The following is a 20,262-nucleotide window of genomic DNA, read 5'->3' as shown; positions in this document are numbered from 1 at the left end:
AAACCAATGGCAGAGCCCAAATGAGGCGTACTAGGCAAGATGAGGAGTGAGGTAGTTTGCCATTGCTTTCCTCACTGGACCAGAAGGTGCCACTGCAGCACGACTGATCCTATGACCAACACCTTTCCTAACACTCGGACACTAGTTGTGCCCCAAATGTCATTACTAGTCAGGTAGCTACTTTTAAAAAAATACCACAATCAAATCATACCTCTGCCAATCATAACATACAGCTTGGAGAGTTGTGTATTAATTATACAAGAGATATTAGTAAATTACACAAGTACGTGGAATGAAGTTTCTAACGTAAGCTATCCAGAGGACAAAATGGGACAAAATCAGGAATGCTTAGGCTATATCAGAAGTTGCATGCAGATGATTTTAACAAAGGTGGGAAGGTCAAGAGCTGTGCAGCTGAAATGGTTTGGCCAAGCAAAGGAAATGCATGAGAGACAGATTCCATAGCAGTACTTAAAAGAGGATGGTGCTTAGATAAAAAGGCAGCTGGACGTGCCAGAAGAAGGTAAGTTAGTTGGACCAAATTGCCGAAGATCTAATAAAAATAAAAAGGAGAGACATTGGAAGATGCAACAAGAAGAAATTAACAAAGACAGGAACAGACTGAAGCATATTATTCACACAAATTCTAATAGGCCTGCTAGAAGGAACCACAGATACAGATTATGATGATGATTATGATGACAAAAACAAACAAACAGTGAATTCACAATTTTGCTTCCAAGAATGTTTCAGTCATAAAGAAAACTGTTGCAAAAGTGCAGTATTTAGAAAGTAGATTGTAGCCTGTTTTTAAGTGTATGAAAAGACTACTAAGAAAACTTTCTGTATGTACTAAGTAACAAGTACTAATTAATTCCTAAACAAATACATGATTTAAGAATGACAGTCCTTTGAACTCAACATCTCAACTTAACCTTAATTTTTGGCAAGATGAGCCAATCGTATAGTAAAAATAAACCCACACCAGAGGCAGATGATCTTGTTGCTCATTACCCTTCAGCCTTATCATCAAATATAGGCCTATAAGAAGACAATCATTCATATCCTTCCAGCTCTGTTGGGGTACAGAATATAACTCAGTAAAAATCAAAACCATTGGGAGAGCGTTTTCAAGTTCACTACTCTAAAACTAGTATTTCCTTAATCCTGATAGCGACGTTTCTTAAGCAACAGCATTAACATAATAAATTACAACTGCAGTATGCACCTCATAGTGCATATTCACTGCTATGATGGCCCTCTTATTAAATTATATTTGTGTATCTTAACAAACAAGTTAATAATCTACACAGGATTAACAGCCCATTCCTTTTCAACAAATTACCCATAATGAAGATATGAAGAGATGCCGATGAATTATCTAATGTCGAACATCAATAACCTACTACTTAATCGTCAACTCACCATGAGGCACACCATGCAAATCATACTGTTGCATTCGATATACTGGGAACTCGTGCGACGCACCAACAGGGCAAACAGGTGATATAATAATAAATATGGGAAGTGCTATTAACAGATAATATGGGAGATAACCTCTAAACAGTTCAACAATTTCGTCAGCTTCCACCCACATAGCGAAAGTGTCGATGTATACAAATTATGCGGATAATTGTTTCTTAGCACCACAGCAGTCAAGCGCACATATAACGTATCACGTACAGTTTATCCTTAAACCTGCCATGTGCCATACATACAAAACTATGGAAAGTAAGATCCTCCGGATATTATTCCATTAATAATTAGGTTATCTCAAAAGTTCGATAGCACAGGTGTTATCGAGTATCAATCGTATTCCAAGACCAACTGCGTATTCGATAGGATCATAACCTACGATTGTATTCGATAGCACAGAATATTCGATAACAATGAATATTAAATATCGACAAGAACAAATGAATGGCTCGAAATATTGCCCGCGAAATAATAATAATAATAATAATAATAATAATAATCATAATAATAATAATAATAATAATAATAATAATAATAATAATAATAATAATACCGTAAAGTGGGGCACTTTGCTCCTATGAGGGTTACTTTGCTCCAGAAATGAAATAAGTTTCAGAATCCTATGGAGGCATAACTTTCCATTATAATCAAATGATTTCAGTTGTAAATCATAGACGGCATGATATTCTTACTTCCTTTACCTGCTGTTTGTGCCATTTTGTGTTCAGTTGGTGAGTGGTAGCCATTGAGTTGAAGTGTTGTTTCTTAAACTGAAATTTGAATTTGAAAAGTTGCCTCTACAAGACAGAAATGTCACTCCTGAAAGGGTAAGTATATGACCTTTTGTTGTTGAATTTAATGCTGAATTCAAATTTACTTCATCTTATCATGTAGTTGCGTTTGTTGTTTTCTTACCGTACTAAAAGAATACGTAGGGCCTAAGTGAGGTTACAATTTCTACAAATGTGGGGCTATTTTGCACCGCTCATAAAATGGAGCAAAGTAACCCCATTCTTTTTTATGAAATGCATTTCAATTATATTTTTGTATTATTGCTTATAGATATGTTTCGGGATTATAAAAGAAAACCAGGATCTCGTCGATACATCGATTATTCACCCCAACAGTTCGAAGAATGCAACGAGCTAGAAAGAGGACTATAGAGTGGCTATTCGACCGCCATATTTGAATCTTCTTGAACGCCGCGTCCGCCATATTATTAGCGATCAAAACAAGTGGGCGTGGCGATCGAGCTACAACTCGTTGGTGATTGAGAACACAAAGTGCACGAAAAGTAATCGTCACAATTTCTTCATTGCGAAAGTACTCAAAGGAGCATAATGTATTCTGCAAGTGCATACATAATTACGCATTAAACAAAGAAGAGAAATCAATGAATTTCCAGTACGGTTCCATAATTACAATAGGAATCAGATTAGGCCTACACTGTCATTAAGCATTACAACGCACGGAGAATGAAAATAATAGAACAAAAAATCACTGAAGGTACGAAATAGATAAACTCTAAATGTACATTAGCTGCAATAAAACCTTTTTTTGCTAGTGGCTTTACGTCGCACCGACACAGATAGGTCTTATGGCGACGATGGGACAGGAAAGGCCTAGGAGTTGGAAGGAAGCGGCCGTGGTCTTAATTAAGGTACAGCCCAGCATTTACCTAGTGTGAACATGGAAAAACCATCTTCAGGACTGCTGACAGTGGTATTCGAACCCCCTATCTCCCGGATACAAGCTCACAGCCGCGCGCCCCGCAATAAACCTATTACCGGTATTAAATGTACATTAGGCCAGCCCAACGATTTAGAAAGAAGACACCTCTTGATACCTCGTGCCTGTCAATAACCGACTCGTAAATGTATTTTTATTTTACAAAATATGGAATATACTTTCTTCTTCGCAAGTAAAACTGGCGTTTCATGTTCATTTTAAAGTTCTCCAGAAAAATGGTTTTATATTTAACTCTATTAAACAGACATAGGCCTATCTTTTAAAACATTATAAATTGCCTGGTCATGATTTAGGTGGTTTATTACAAAGGCAACCTTTTGTCGCTCGTATATTCAAAGTTGTGAAATTTGCAGCACATTAGGACTCGGGCAAAAGGGAAATGTTCAATAAATTTCCAAATTTTTTGAAAACATTGGACAAATGGCTAGGTATACTATTGATAGGGAAGCTGCCACCTGGGCGATCTAACACCTTCACTCACATGCATCTCTGATGATCCTGATGGAATATGGTGGCAGTAGCATGGGCATATGACATGCTGAAAGCAACAAATACCGATTCTTCCAGCGAGTTGTTTCACTTTGTCGACCAGCAACAGTTTATTTCTCCCTGAAACTTTTTAAAATTTTGAAGAAATCACTCTCACTCACTCGAACACTAGCGACACACACTTTCACATCCGTGTCACAATTTGAATATGATCAGTAGCAGAAATGGGTACTCTTGCCGTGCTTACCCAAGTCCTACACATGCTGTCTATATACCACCAACCTTACAAGCGACGATGTTGAACTGATGGACAAGACAAATGCCTATCAGACAAATATCAAACCTGATCTGGGGTTAGATTCTCAGTGTATCTCAGATATTGGCCTATAGTACATACTGTAAATACGTCCCAGGTACCATGACATTTTTACCATGTTGAATCAATGTAAAACCATTTTGAGCCATGAACAAAAATTCCTTCATCTATAGTTCTTTTTGGTAGCCTACATTTATTTCAATGCAATACAGATCATGATGAACCAATCCAACTACTGGTGTGCTAGCTGTGGAGACCTTAATTTCAATCATCATTAATTTGCATTTAGAGCAGTTTATATGTTGAGTGAGGGCATATGATTCTGCTGATGGTGACTCATCTGTTGGATGGGGATGTCAGGCTTGCTCAGACCCCTTGATAGGAGTAAGATAAGTGCCAACACCGGGTTTCATCCTATCCTATACGCATATGCACAAGTCGCCCATGAGCATAAGCTAGAAAGTCCTGCCTGCTTCTGGCCTCTCCAGAGACCACATAACATCATGTAATGGATTAGAATGAATTCCAATTTCATCCTCAGTGAAAGCATGGTGCCTTTATAATAATCTGCTAATACATTGACTGTTTCCTTCCTACTACTTACCCTAGTTAACTGCAAATACCAAACCACTTAAGCAGAAGTCATCAGACTGATGGCCATAATTGTAACATATTTATAATTTCATATTTTATAGCTTTGTACCGGCACTGTTTATCGTAGTGACATGCTGCTCATTTTGAGCCTTGCCTGTTGGCTCAGTTTTGACATAAGTTTTTCACTCACCTTTGCAGCTGCCCTTCAAATCTTGAGCCAGTAACATGCAAGATTTTGAATGAAACTGTAGCTTGATGATCTTGAAATCATGAGATTTAGAGTCTTGTGAAATTTTTACATTTTCTGTGTTGATCAATATGCTTTAATGTAATGTATTAAGGAGAAAGTAAGTCAGTCAGCTTGTGTTCTTATAACTGACACATCTGTCTGCATGTATGTATAAATATTAATAAAGAGATGCAGTTTTATTTGGTACACCTATCTAGTACTTCAACAAGATACTGCTAGTTTTACATAGAGAATGTCACAGAGACAGTCAATGTCCAAGCAAAAAGTACTTTTCAGAAAGAGGAAGATATTTGCTTGCTTCATATTGCAAATTCCAAGACAGGTGTTAGTTGGACCGTGAACTTATTTCAAAGTAAAATGTGAATTACAACAGTAGTAAAATGACTGGAATCTACTGAATGAAGGTTATGAACTTTAATCCTGATTCTGACACTGTGAAACAGTTGACAACCTACCCACACGCACAGGCTCATCAGTATTTTAAGGACCTAAAACAAATGGGTGTGGTGATGAATCAAGGACACAAGGTGCAGGAAAAATGAACAGTACAAAATTTTCTTCATTAGGAAAACAGTAAAGTCTCTAATATATTTTTAGAAAGCAGTAACAATACAAAATTGCTTATTACATAAAGGAAAAAAACTCATAATATACTCATCAAAAATGTTAAGGATATTTGCAGTTTACCTACCAATTTATGCTGTATTTATGGTTAGACTGGAATGCATTGTGAAGAAGATTCAGTAAAAATTGTGACTGGCAATGGATTGTCCAGCTCCATGACTAAATAGTTAGCATGGTCCAAAGGGTCCGGGGTGTTCACCTTCAACAGTTAATTCCCATGATTCGGGGGATGGGCATGTGTGTGCCATCTCTAGCATTAGAATTCATCATAGGTAAGGCCCCATTCTTGCAGACACGCGAATCGCCTAACAGGCATCAAGTTAAAAGACCTGCATCAGGCCTCTTCGGAGGTCACACAACATATTTATTATAACGTACATTATTTAAATCATCAGAGGTGCCAACTTTGAAGTGGATTATCAGTAATTGCCCTCCGCCCCCAAGAAAAATTTCGAGTCAAGTCCAAAGCATACGCCTTCCTTCTTGATAATGACACACCCCTTTTGCCCTTCCCTCTAGCAATCTATCGAAAAGTATATCATATTACACAATAACATTTGCACGCAACCTGTTGGTTCTATGATAAAACATTCCTTGTAGCTTGTTTCTCACGCAGCAGCTGCTTTTCAGTGTAGTTTTTCTTGAAGCATCCTTCCAACTGTGATGACATTTTCGTTTTCTGAACCATAAGCGATACCAGTGCAGTGCAGATCTTTCTGTCAACTGTCAGGTACACTTAACACTGCAAATACAACATTACTGAAGGATTTGTAGAGGAGCTCCTTCATTCACAATTAATTTTACAACGCTTATGGGTAGCAAAAGGAAGTCACGATCGAATAAGTAACGTTGCCAACTCACAAGCACTGAAATAAAGTCGATTTAGGAGAAAGGTTCGAAAGGACTCAAAATTTTTCCTTTTCTTTTGTTTCCGTCAAAAATTATTTTTTCGTGATAATGTCAGCTTTTCCGTAATTATTTCCCCTTTGACGGTAACTCCGTTATTGTGAGGTGAAATCCGTAATAATTACGGACAATCCGAAATAGTTGGCACCTCTGAATCATGGCAGCCCTGGCTTCTTCACAGCTAGGGGCATTTGACTAAGAATTGGTAAACAAACCCAGTATACTAGAACTGAAGTGGCGTACAAGCAAACTTGTCAGTGTGACTCGCTTCTATGAACTGAAATACCTCATCCTACACTGTCTAAGGCAGATCGTATCACACTAGATAAGCTGATGATAACATTGTTGACATGAATCAAAGTGTTGGTTCCAAGTTGCGAGAAATGTTCCAAGACCCCCATTCAGTAACAGATGGGCACTGCGCAGGCCATTCATGCAAATACCACCACCTCAAGAGCAATATATATGAATTTAAGCATGGAAACACCGTATACACACAGCTGCTGCTCTGTGGCACGAGCTTTGAGACAACAGAAGAGTTATTATAAGTACCCACACTGTGCACAAGACTCCATGGTGGGGAACTAATCAAGATAACCCCCTCAGGACTCCTCCACATGGTGGATTGCATTCGATGGGCTAAAGCACATCAGACTTGGGCACGAGATCAATGATCCAGAATGTGGTTCACTGATGAAGTGAGAATTGGTTTACACCCTGATGATACCTCCCCGCGTGTGTGGAGGGCAAGAGAGGAATGTTACAATGAATGATTCTCGGTAGAATGTCACCAACATCTTGGAGGTTCGGCGCTATCCTGGACAGGCATTGTTTCACCGCTGGTTCACGTTCTACGTGACGGCTGATGTGTACAATGCAACACTCTCCAACCCATAGCAAGTCATTTTGCAGAGACTGTAGGAGATGTATTTACTCTATAAGACGATAATGCTTGTCCACATCGTGCAGCAGCTGTGAACATAGCTGGAAGGATATGTGATCGGCAGAATGGACTGGCTAGCGTCTTCCCTGGACAGGAACTGCATAAAGCATGCGTGATCCCTTCTTAGAGTAGGAATTTCAAACCATCAACATCCACCACTAACGATTCAGGTCATAAAACATGCTGCCATCAAGAGGTGGGATTGTTTGCCTCAAGAAATGTTCAATAATTTGGTACTGAACATGTCCCGCTGCATTCAAGAGTGCCACAGGGTTTGTAGAGGACAAACACTCTATTGACTTGTGGATGCATTAAAAACTATCTTTAATTTGTGGGGTTTAGTTACAGACCAAGTGTTTTAATTTTCACTGGATCCTAAGTTATTGAGTATATTTTCATTGTACTTATTATTCTATGTTTCACATGAAGCAATATGATATCGGTTCTGCTTGAAAGCAACAGAATCTGGTATATACTGAATATTTTTTGATTGGTGTGTATTTTTACACAGACGTTAACTATATATATACATAATAATTAATTACAAAAGCAATCAGAATACTCTAGCATTAAGTACATTCAGCAATACAATATTTACAGAGAATGAAAATATTACAGCAAACATGAAAGTTCAAATATACATACACTAAATTTACAAACAAAAAATTATATTACACCTGCCAATAACCAACTGTTAAATGCACACGTGGAGCGAACATTCAAATAATATTTTTCCCAGTAATGTACAGCAAGCATTATTTTCAGCTTATTAAGGACTTTCAACTTGTGAGGTTACTTTGATTTTAAACATGATTCTTCACCAGAAAATCAAGTAAAGGCAATATTTCAATCAAACAGGCATGTTTTCGGTTACACTTGGCTTTGAGGTAACAGTCTTTTCGACTGCAATTAGATGACCACATTGTGGCAATGACGTGCCTGGTGTCCAGGCTACTTGAAATTTCTGCTCTTGTTTTAATAAGTGAAGCTAATACAGGAAGCACGAAAAGGAAAAAGGGACTGAGCAAGTTGGCCGTGCGGTTAGGGGCGCGCAGCTGTGAGCTTGCATTTGGGAGGTAGTGGGTTCAAACTTTACTGCTGGCAGCCCACAAGATGGTTTTTATCTTGTTTTCCATTTTTTTTGCTATGGGCTTTACGTCGCACCGACACAGATAGGTCTTATGGCGACGATGGGATGAGAAGGGCCTAGGAGTTGGAAGGAAGCGGCCGTGGCCTTAATTAAGGTACAGCCCCAGCATTTGCCTGGTGTGAAAATGGGAAACCACGGAAAACCATCTTCAGGGCTGCCGATAGTGGGATTCGAACCTACTATCTCCCGGATGCAAGCTCACAGCCGCGTGCCTCTACCCTTTCCTATCCCATCGTCGCCAAAAGGCCTATCTGTGTCGGTGTGACAAAGGCAATCGAAAAAAGAGGAAAAGGTCAGGTGGTGACAGACATACAATTGCCAGTTATTCAGCTCCTCATGGGTGCAATGTTTTTCATTCCCTGCAAGCATTCTGGTAAGACTTTATACTGCTGCCAGGCAATGCCTATGGGATGTAAATACGTGAGATACACCATAGGGTGGTCGAAAACAACATGAACCGGGAACATGAGCATTTGAATGTTGGTCAACCTGATAAATATTTTGAAGAAAGTAATTCAGTATCTCACGTAGTCCTTTTATCAGCTGTTAAAGGTCACTTCGCAAGCAAATTCAAATGGGCTATGCGAGGCAGAGTCGCTAAATCTCCACACAACTTGATACTGCTTGAAAGCACCAATCGAAGAAAAAAATTTGCTAGGGGAGGAATTAGACCCTGAAACTCTGAGCGGACAGTATCGCACCATAGCAACTATGCTAAAGTGACACCAGCTGAATCCATGGTGTGTGTGTCTTTGATGATGATTTCTCATCATCGGTACCTGAGGGGCAATAGAAAATGTTCATTAAGCAGTAGTGGACATGGACTCGCACTGTAACGCAAACCTAGTCAGTATCGACCGCCGTCCTGTCAGCATCGATTCATCAACTGGTGCTGTCAAACTGGTCTTAACCATGTGCAGATTTAGTAACACCTTCTCCTAAAGCCCATTTGAATTTGCCCATGACGTGATTGATTTGCTAATTTCGGCAGCTGCTAAACTGACAACAGTGAGGAATATGGAATTATTTATCAGTATGGCCAATACTATAATGCTCATGCACCTGGTTCACTTTGTTAACAACCACCCTATATATTCAAAAGCCAATTAAATCCACTTATCCTCAGCATAATACTCCGTATAACTCTCAAAGGCAACAATAATTTAAGTGTGAAAATCAACTTGTTGGAATAACAAAAACATGCCAAAGTAGTCGCAGAACATTGCCAATAAAAGTGCATGAAAGTGCTAAGAGAGTTGCAAAGAAAACACACAATCGGTTTCTCAATCAGCTGAATCTCAAAGTTTGACTATTAGAAATCTAGAGCAGTTTCTAATTTCACACACATTACGGTCAAGGAAATGAACAGGTACTGTGTTAATGTATATGGTTTAAGAAACTACAGATTCAAAGATGAAAGTGAGCAAAAACATGAGTCTCTGTTAAAAAAGGGCATGAGAAGTAAACACATTCGCTCTACTGAATTGATGGAGCCATTATTGATTCAAAGTATTTCAAAAGATAAATAATGTTATAAACATAACCATGTTTTTAGGAAAGGCCTTGTACATGAATTTATTCTTATAAAATAATAAAATCCATTTCCAGCCACAAGTTTTCTTAAATGATTTACTCCCCTATGTATTTCAAAGACTGAGCAAATCTTTTCAGAGTGAGGGGTCCAGAAAAATGTAGACACTCTTTGATAGTCAATATTAATGAACAAAATGACACACCTTACAATCCTTGCATGGAGGTAAGTTCATTTTCCGGGTTCAAATTGACCCCCATTACCAGCCAAACAACGTCGATGCCACTGAACTGCTGACCGAACTACGGCCGTCAGGGTTGCCAGTCTGATAGCCACACAGGATGAAGAAGCCTCGATGGCTTCTCGTAGCTCGTTCAGTATAGTTGGCTTCTATCGATAAACTTCATTTTTCAACATCCCCCATATGCAGAAGAGGTGTAAGGTCTGAAGGCCGTGGTGAGTACTCAATACTCCAAGTAGGCTCTGACATCTCTGTGGTAGTAAGGTGGAGCGCCATCTTGTTGTAGGTAATATCTTTAATTTCCAAACACCTCTTGGAAGGCAGGCAAAATTGATGTTCGTAGCACATGAAGATACACCTCACCAGTTACGGTACGTTGAAAGAAGAACAGGCCAATCAAACCGCGCAATGACAGACCATACCACACATTAACACCAGGTAGATTAACATGTTGTCCACGTGAACGTGAGGATTTTCAGAAGCGCAGTACACGCAGTTGTGGCGGTTTACAGTACCGTTCAGTTTGAATTGCGCCTCATCTGACAAGACAATCATCCCTGCAAACCGTTTATCTTCATGAAGCATGCCTTCAAATCACTCGCAGTACTCCATCGTTCGATCCGGGTCGTCCTCGTTCATAGCGTGCAACGATCTTGGAACGTACACTTTCCACTTTACAGCCTTCAGAATTCATCGCATGGTTAATCGGCTTACCCTGCCTTCACGTGCACCCTGCTTCACAGATTTTTGACGTGATCTGGTAAAATGTTGCAACACAGCAGCGCTGGAAGCTGGATTTGTTTGTTTTCGGTCAGCCAGACCTTTTCTTATGCACATCCTGAACAGTACCGTCGGCTTCAAATTTATCCCGAATAAAATAAATTGCTGTACATGTTGGTGGCCGAGTACGCCATTGCCGCTGTACCTCCATGTTTTCATACTTCCAGTACCACTTCAATATGGCTTTGCGTTGTTCAAACGACAATCTTACTTCATTCATTGCTGCACTGTCATCTGCTGGAAAACGCAAGCCAAGATTGTTGCGCCATTCTGTTGAGAATACAATGGACTACGCTACTGTGCAAGAATCGCAATGATATGTCATTTGTTCCAAAGATATTAACTATCAAAGTGTCTACATTTTTTGGATCCCTCTGTAGAACTTGTGACTGGTAACAGTTTATTTCATAAAGAATTAATAAACTTTGCCTGTATTTTGACAAAGATTGGAAAAGCCTAGAACAGGGATGGCGAACCTATGCCACGCGTGTCACTGGGTGACACGTGAACACGACTTCAGTGGCACGCCACATGAACATAATAAGGTTTTTATATACTTATTGCCGTACAGGCAATACATACCTTATAGTGTTTCAAGTGTAAGAAATAGATATCGAAAATCTAAATACTAGTTTCATTCGGACATGCAATACGGCAACACTGCTACACTGATACGACCGAAAGTCAAGTGAAATAGTGTCGTTTTCTTTTGGTTTTGTATACGGACATCGCAAACATGTTTTCGGTGCCGAAAAGAACATTAACTAAACATAGGTGGTGACCGTATATTTCAAGAACTGTAGACAAGGGAATTCGGACTGACAGAAATTGTATCCCCCACATTTAATGTAAAGCGCAATTTTGGAGACTGATCATTCAAATGTTTGTTCCATTTCAAATTAAGTAAGAAGAGAGTTCGTTTCACAAATTATCGAACATTACATATAACAAACTATTTTGTATCATCTTCCCGACCAAGAAATAGTATCAGTGCGGCTGTTTCCATCTGTCTCACTGCATGCATGGGAAACTGATTTCTGACTGTGAGCTCTTGAAAGAAACTTTCTTACTGACGTCCAACACATTATTTGAAAACTTCCCTAACAACTAATATTTAAGATAATTAAAGGAATGCCAGTCTGCTGAACTGCTGTCAAGGATATAATAATAAAAATGAGCGAAGAAGTTTCGGAGCAATTGAAAACTAATTTTAACTCTCACATGTATGCAGTATGTTTTGATGAAAGCATTACTGTCACCTTACAGGCAACGATAGCTGTTTTTTCTGATTTCCTTGCGGAAATGTGATGAGGTAGAAATTAGTTAAATTGTTCAGCATACGAACTACAACGTGGGGGAGGGGGGGGGGTGTTGTAGGTTGTAGATTTTCCTTAAAGGAAAATAACAAGTGGCACGGTCAACAGTTGAGAATAATAAACTAGACTTAAAATGGCACACTAGTTGAAAAAGGTTCGCCATCCCTGGCCTAGAAGATATTACAGAAAAAGAAAATCTCTCTCATTTCACATGGTACAGGCCAAGCTACTGCCCTTTAAATAATATTAATTTAGTAAACATCTGTCTCACTTGCTTTCCTCCTTCCTTCTCAGATCTGCTTCTACAAACATGATGCAGTCTACAGGTAAAATACTGATGTAAAATTAATTTAATGAGCGAGGCATAATGAGATTCCTCACCTGGTTCCACGGCAGTGAACAAATGATCAAATTCAAAAAATAAACAATTCGGCAACAAACTTAACACCTCAGTCTGAAGTTTTAACATTACTTTTCTTTCATGCATTCCCAGTAGTTCATAATTATTTATAAAAACTTTTTCAGCAATTTTACATAGTTTTACTACATCCTGAGATGGATTCACAACAGAACCATTCACATTCTTTTCTACTGCTAATCTGCTTCCGTATGTACTGCTATTAGCCAATAGAACCTCCAAACATTGTAAACATTTCAACTTCTTAGATGCCTGACGAACTACACTCCCTGCAATGTACTCAACTACATTATCAACATATATACTAATAGAATCATAGTTACGACTAAAATAGTCGTGATCCAGTTCCAGTGCATTTAACATAAATCTGTTGTCGATTGTATTCTGAAGAGAACTGATACCACTGGCAGGGACAAGGACATCACAGTCAGAAAGTTCACAATTTGCACTTTCAGATGGCTGCACACGTGCAATCAAACATTTCCTGTACGCCGACCTAAACTGCAAAGCATTTGGATTATTCCTGTTCCCACCTCTAGAGCGTAAAGAAGAAAAAAATAATTCCAAATGATCTTGGCTCAACCTACGCGTCAGAAAATATTTCATAATAGGGTCATCATTCCAAACATATGCCTCAGCCAACTCCTTAACAGCCACAAGATCAACAATGAGCCCATGAATTGGCATTTTCCTATTTGAGTTGCAAACAAGTGTTCCATCTGAAAGTTTCAGGTGTTGTAGATAATTGATACAGTCCTTAATTTGATTGCAGACAGTTACTCTGTTCTTTCTGGAAATAGGAGAATTTGTGCCTTTACCCAATGGATGACAGGAATTCAAAATATCAAATATTAAATCAATAATCTTAACAAATTTAACAGTGGGTTCACATCCTGCAAATTCCTGAAACTCTAATGCATTACAGAAAGACATAGCACAACCCACTGACCTGCTAAATGTCTGAGCAGCAAGGGCAACTTTCATTTTTTGGGTTTCATAGTAGATATGTCGCCGTCTCAGTTTATTTGCAGCATGTAAACCCTCGTTTTCCTGGAGAGTAACTAGACTACAAAAATACTCCCATTTAATCATATTTTCGTCACCACCTTGAATAGTGCCATCAACAAGAACTTCCCTTTCTGCCAGCAAGTTCTGCATTAACTTTAACATATGTGCAGCGTCAAAAATACAATACACTTTTCTCTGCTGAAAAGATGGGTGAGGGAACCAGCACTGTACGTTATCACCAGAAAAAGTTACACCTAATTTCTGCATAACAGATTTATTTGTAGGTGTTCCATCACAGACTACACTTACTATACTGACTCCTGTTTCATGCAGTTTCCTAAGATACTGCTCTATTAAATTAGCTTTCATAGAAGCTGATGTGCCATCTACAAGGCAATAACCAACAGGTATCTTCCAGTTACGATTTAAAGCCGTAACCATAAAAACAAGAGCTTCCCTGGCCAAGGGACAGTCATCACTTCCAATAAAACCCTGTCCTAAATTTACATAACCACAAATTTGATTACCGTCCCACACAAGATCTTTCTTTATTGCCATTTCATCAAACATTAGAGATGCAAGGATAGGCTCGGCACTTCCCTCTACCTCCTGTGTAATTTTCCTGAAACTTTCCTCTGTGAAGCCTGGATTACCATCCAGAACTGATGCCCAACGACGGAGAGTCCTTGGATGAGGAAGTTTAACGTGTTTCCTGAGGTACTGATAGGCTCGTGAGGAATAAAAATGTAGCGTCAAAGCAAATCTTCTTATCTCCTCAGTATAATTCTGTCCACAACCATTGATCTGAAGTTCTAGAAGTTCCTTCAGTACACCTGTAAAACATTTGTCTAAAATTTCAGAGCCAGATTCACACAGTCTTTTATTAAGTCCTGAAATTAGCTGCTGGTAATTAATTATTTTACTCCTCTCTATTAATGTTCTGTTGAAGACATTTAATTTTTTTCTTTAAATTGGCATTTACTTCCATTGCATTGTCATACATTATTTTCATTTTGCGTGGACTAGGGACACAGTACGCATGATCATTTCCTATGATCTTCAGTTCAGCACTTCCTGAAAAGAGGAGAAAAAGTAAAAGTGAAACAAACGAATAAACACAATCCACTGTTACCAGTAGCATTACTATTGACAAATAAGGACTAGATCTTTCTACAAGGAGAAAATTGTCAATTTACTGGATATAGCAGCATTCCGAAAGACTACATCTCTGATGACTTGAAGCATGCTAAAGGAAAGCTATACAGTATTCAGACTTTACAAAAGCATTTGAAAGTATTAACAGACAATACATTAAAACCATGATGATACGAAAGGACCACATATTGGTAATTACTAAAATAGTTAGCCTACCGTATTTACTCATGTATTAGACCCCTTCGCGTATTACATCCCCCTTGGCTTTTCGAGACGAAGAAAATGAAAAAATAAAACTTGCATACAAGAACCCCCCCCAGATCCCCTTTGCCTGTCCCTATATCACTGGTTTTGTCCAGGTCCTATCCTAATGTCCGCACGGCAAGAACAACTCCTCACCAATCGTGCAACAATAATCACTACCACCAGCTATCGAAGCACCACTCACTCATCAGTTCCTAAGTACAGAGGTTGACAGTAGGCTACAGAGCACCGCTTGGCAACACCCTTCCTGAGAAGGCCGCGAGCATGTAAACAAACGACAGTCGTTATGCGGGTGTGAAAGTCTTGTCAACCGGGCTGGAGTAATGATGAGCTCACATCTTGTGCAAGTACAGGGCTGCCATATTCGCTAAAAGTGAGAGAACCATCAATTTCACTCTCGCTTCTTGAAATTTTTATCTAACATATCCAGACCAATGGTTTTGTCACTATCTTACCGTAACCTATCCAGATCAATGGTGGTGTCACGCAGGATACTAAAGGCCTAAGGGCTGGTAAGTGACTCTAACCTGTACGTCCCCCGGCCAATGGTCTACTAACTAGCCGGACCTATCCAATCCAGACCAATGGTTTTGTCGCTCCTCGGACATAACCCATCCAGCCCAATGGTCTTGTCACTAAGATTGTGTAAGTTGGCAAGCCTGCCGAGTGTTACATGTGCCATCTCTAACCTCACTTTCACACACCGGTTATAGAAGTTTTACACCGAATACTGTAACAAACCATCCCATAGCGATAATGATGATATGCCTAGACCGAACACTTCGTACTTTAAACCATTTGAAATAATTATTGTATTAATGTCAATTATGTTAAATCGCATAGTTACCTGAATTGTTCAATTCCATATTTGTGGACGAAGATTCGAATAGTGGCGGCGTAGGACTGGAGGCTCTCATATTGTTTCGTATCGTAGGTGGAGGTCTAGTACGCTGTATTTTCATAAGGTGACTCGGAAAATCAAAAACTGTAGGGATGGCTCTGGACAGCAAGCGTCTTCTATCATTGTTGATCACTATGTATTTTTCTTCAAAATGTCGTGAACACAGGAAACTGTGCTTTGTCGGAAACCATTTATCACGTTTCATATTTATTACCCATTGTTTCGTGAGTTCCTTATCTTTCAGAGGGAACCTAGAGAGAAAAGCATAGATTGATTTACAAACACTGACAACGGGGAAACATACTCTGCTAATGACCAAACATTGCATTCTTTACTTAAAAGAAACTTACCTGAAATATGATATATCCTTTGAGCTGCCTCTACGGAACGTGCAGTTGATTGCTGTACATATAGGCGGCATAATTTATGCAGTTAATTTATCAGATTCGGTGCAAATAAACCACGATAAGAACACACAATAACCAGAATAAACCGTAAAACACGGGCGGATATAATATGGCGTCGCTATTTTGCCTTGGCACCGCCTAGAGCGCTGTAGCAGACGTGTTAGCCACTCTATAGTCCTCTTTCTAGCTCGTTGGAAGAATGCCTCATAAGTATCAGGAATTGTACATATTCCCAAAGAAAGGCTGCAGATCACTTCAAAGTCCCAAGGCGTACGATTTTAAACAAACTTAAAGAAAAACACCAAAATACGCCAGGTTTGCATTCTGTTTTTGATGGAGATGAGGAGAATTCATTTGCAACGCATACAGAAATGATGAGTGATTATGGTTTCCCTCTAAATTCTGCTGATCTGCGTTATGTCACAATATGAAGATAAAGTTGGAATTCAAGAGGACAAACTGGGGCAAATATTCATTTATAGGAAAGGGAGTTAGGGATTGGAATAACTTACCAAGGGAGACGTTCAATAAATTTCCAATTTCTTTGAAATCATTAAGGAAAAGGCTAGGAAAACAACAGATAGGGAATCTGCCACCTGGGCGACTGCCCTAAATGCAGATCAGTATTGATTGATTGATTGATTGATTGATTGATTGATTGATTGATTGATTGATTGATTGATTGATTGATTGATTGATTGATATGTAGGCCTTGTACTGGCCTTTAGTCACAGGAGTCTCGGGAATTGTAATCATAATTAGTAAATTCCATTGGCAAGGTGGCTGGGTGTATGTGTGTATTCATAATCATTTCATCCTCATCACGACGCAGGTCACGTACGGGTGTTAATTCAAAATACCTGCACCTGGCAAGCCGAAATTCTCCTCGGACACTCCTGACACTAAAATCCATACGCAATTTCATCGTGTCATAATGTTAAGTCCAGTAAAGTGTGACAGTAGAAGTAATATTACTGTATATATTTACTGTAGAAATGCAATGAAATGAAATGTCGTATGGCTTTTAGTGCCGGGATATCCCAGGACGGGTTCGGCTCGCCAATTGCAGGTCTTTCTATTTGACTCCCGTAGGCGACCTGCGCGTCGTGATGAGGATGAAATGATGATTAAGACAACACATACACCCAGCCCCCGTGCCATTGGAATTAACCAATTAAGGTTAAAATCCCCGACCCGGCCGGGAATCGAACCCGGGACCCTCTGAACCGAAGGCCAGTACGCTGACCGTTCAGCCAATGAGTCGGACAGGAATGCGATAAAACAATTGTACTGTAGATTTTTATAGTTGTTGTGTCTTGGGTTCCATACCTCATCTCTCTGAAACACTGCATGAATCATTTCTTCTTCCATAGCTTCAGAACCAGAACCAACACAGCGCGTTGCCTGGCGCTTCACTTAGCTGTACGGTAGGCGTTCAGCACAGCAGAGCGCGAACGGTGTGAACACCCGGCTTAGGAACTAAGCACTGGTTTTGCTTAGCGTGACGCTTAGCGTTGAACAACACGCGGCACACTATGCGAAGCGCGCTCAGTGTGCACGCAGCCTAACAGCCAACGTGATTATGGCTAAGAGGGGAAGCTTAACCTAACAGGCATGACGTATATAATAGACTTAATCTTGCAGATCCCGGGTTCGACTCCAGGCCTAAGGGCGTTAACCTTATAGACCCTAGTTCGAAGCCTAAGAGTCAGGAGTGTACTCTGCTTGCATGCAAGACATTCATTGCATGCGTTCTGATAGGGCGAAGAACTGTCTGAAGTATGATTTGAGGTTGTTTCAAGTCAAGTATCGACAATTTCATCTCTCAGATGTTCAAAATTTCCGCGCACTAGTTCCGTTGCTTCACTACGTGTGGTGCTGGTGTAGACTCGCCATCTAATCCACTGTAGGTAGAAAGAGAAAGCAAATGGAGAAGTTAAGGGCGTAACGCATGCAATCTTTAAATTGCATTCGGTTGCAGGCATAGTTCTGAAACCCACCGAATGATGTCGCTGCAATTGAAATTTGGTCACCATTCATGTGCTACCTTCTGCCATCTGTTGACAACTTGGAGAAAGTTGGCATGCCCAAGCTTACAGCGAGCGGGAACCACTGATTATCCCCGAGCGAGTACCCAACGTGACAAAAGTGACCAGTCAATTGGGGTGATTTACTTCCAGTGCTCAAGTAGTGGCTGACTAGGGAGTTCATTCATTGTGTGTTTTGTTGATTAGTGAATTCATTAATTGTATGTTGTTTCTGTGTTATTCCTCGTGTTTGATGATTTATGTATTAACGATGGACGAGTCTAAAATGGCCTGTCTCTGTGGTGTGGTGGTTAGTGTGATTAGCTGCCACCCCTGGAGGCCCGGATGGTTCAATTCCCGGTTCTGCCACGAAATTTGAACAGTGGTACGAGGACTGGAACGGGGTCCACTCAGCCTCGTGAGGTCAGCTGAGTTTGATTCCCATCTCAGCCATCCTTGAAGTAGTTTTCCGTGTTTTCCCACTCCTCCTCCTGGCAAATGCCGGGATGGAACCTAATTTAAGGCCATGGCCGCTGCCTCCCCCATCCCAAGGCCCATGTTCGGCATACCTGATGAGGCAACCTGGTGAAGTACTACTCCTCCTTCCCAATTGTATCCCCGACTAAATGTCTCACGCTCCAGGGCACTGCCATTGAGGCGGTAGAGGTGGGATCCTTCGCTGAGTCCGAGGGATAATCCAACACTGGAGGGTAAACGGATTGAGAAAGAAAGAAAGAAAGAAAGAAAGAAAGAAAGAAAGAGGCTCTAAAAAGCCTTTTACAACCCGTTCATTTGATGACAATTTAAAATTAAAGAAACAGAAAACAAAAATTTTGTTTGCACGTTCAATCCAGAATCTTACAGTAAAACTGCTTGGCTTTCAGATACGTTCATATTGTTTGAAAGATTGATTGGTTTCTATAATGTGAGTTCTGATAGGACAGTGAATGCATTGGTGAGACATGCGATTGTCTGGATAACTTGACTGTCGTGAAAAATTAGTTACGCAGACTTTTGATGGAGCGGCGGTGCTTGCAGGTCAGCTGAATAGTGCGCAAGCTAAATTAAAAGAAGTGGTTCCTGAGGCTATATTCATGCACTACTACGCGCACAAATTTAATTTAATTCTTTCTCAAGCCGTGTCATGCACGAAATAATGCCGCATGTTCTTCGCAACGATGAGTGGTTTTGCGACATTTTTAGCAGTTCTTTTAAGAGAACTAAACTGCTGGACAGTGTGCCCAAGAAAGGATTTCTTAAGCTAGCTCCAACAAGGTCAATTATTCCAGCCGATAAGTACAGACCATCGCGGAATATCGTGCTCCTGTCCAAGAGCTTTACGAAAGTATTTTGGAGGAACCTGGGAACGGGGATAGCATTAAAAGCAATGAGGCAAGCAGGTTTCTTGCGGGGAAAAAACGGAATATCAGTTCACTTTTGTTCTGAATATTTTAATGAAATGTTTTCATTGACTGATGTCACATACAGGCCTAACATCCTTCAATCTAAGACCCTAGACATCGCATTTTGCACCAGTGAAGTAAATTCATTAGAAAATAAAGTGTCAATTATGCGAGACAGTGGATTTCCTAATGTCTTGGACAGAACAGAAGAGACATTTGATCCACCAATGAAAAAAAGAAAAGAAGAAACTTCACTTTCGGCTAAAGACGGGTGTAGATTGGTTTACCTGGAAATACATGATATTATTCTAGCA

The 20,262-nt window shown here is 39.9% G+C and overlaps 1 protein-coding gene across 1 annotated transcript in view; it reads right to left on the bottom strand.

Moving 5' to 3' along the window:
• Window positions 1–1,796, bottom strand: part of LOC136864014 (BOS complex subunit ncln) — a 260,068-nt gene extending 258,272 nt beyond the window's left edge. The window contains exon 1 of the mRNA XM_067140513.2: window positions 1,426–1,796. Coding sequence (XP_066996614.2) covers window positions 1,426–1,597 — 172 coding nt within the window. The 5' untranslated portion in view covers window positions 1,598–1,796. The remainder of the gene's footprint in view (window positions 1–1,425) is intronic.
• Window positions 1,797–20,262: the final 18,466 nt, after the last annotated feature.

This window comes from Anabrus simplex, chromosome 2 (assembly GCF_040414725.1).
Source record: "Anabrus simplex isolate iqAnaSimp1 chromosome 2, ASM4041472v1, whole genome shotgun sequence".
In the NCBI taxonomy this organism is placed as follows: Eukaryota; Metazoa; Arthropoda; class Insecta; order Orthoptera; family Tettigoniidae; genus Anabrus; species Anabrus simplex.
The sequence above is the reverse complement of the archived record's forward strand: the minus strand, read 5'-3'. Positions and strand labels throughout refer to the sequence as shown.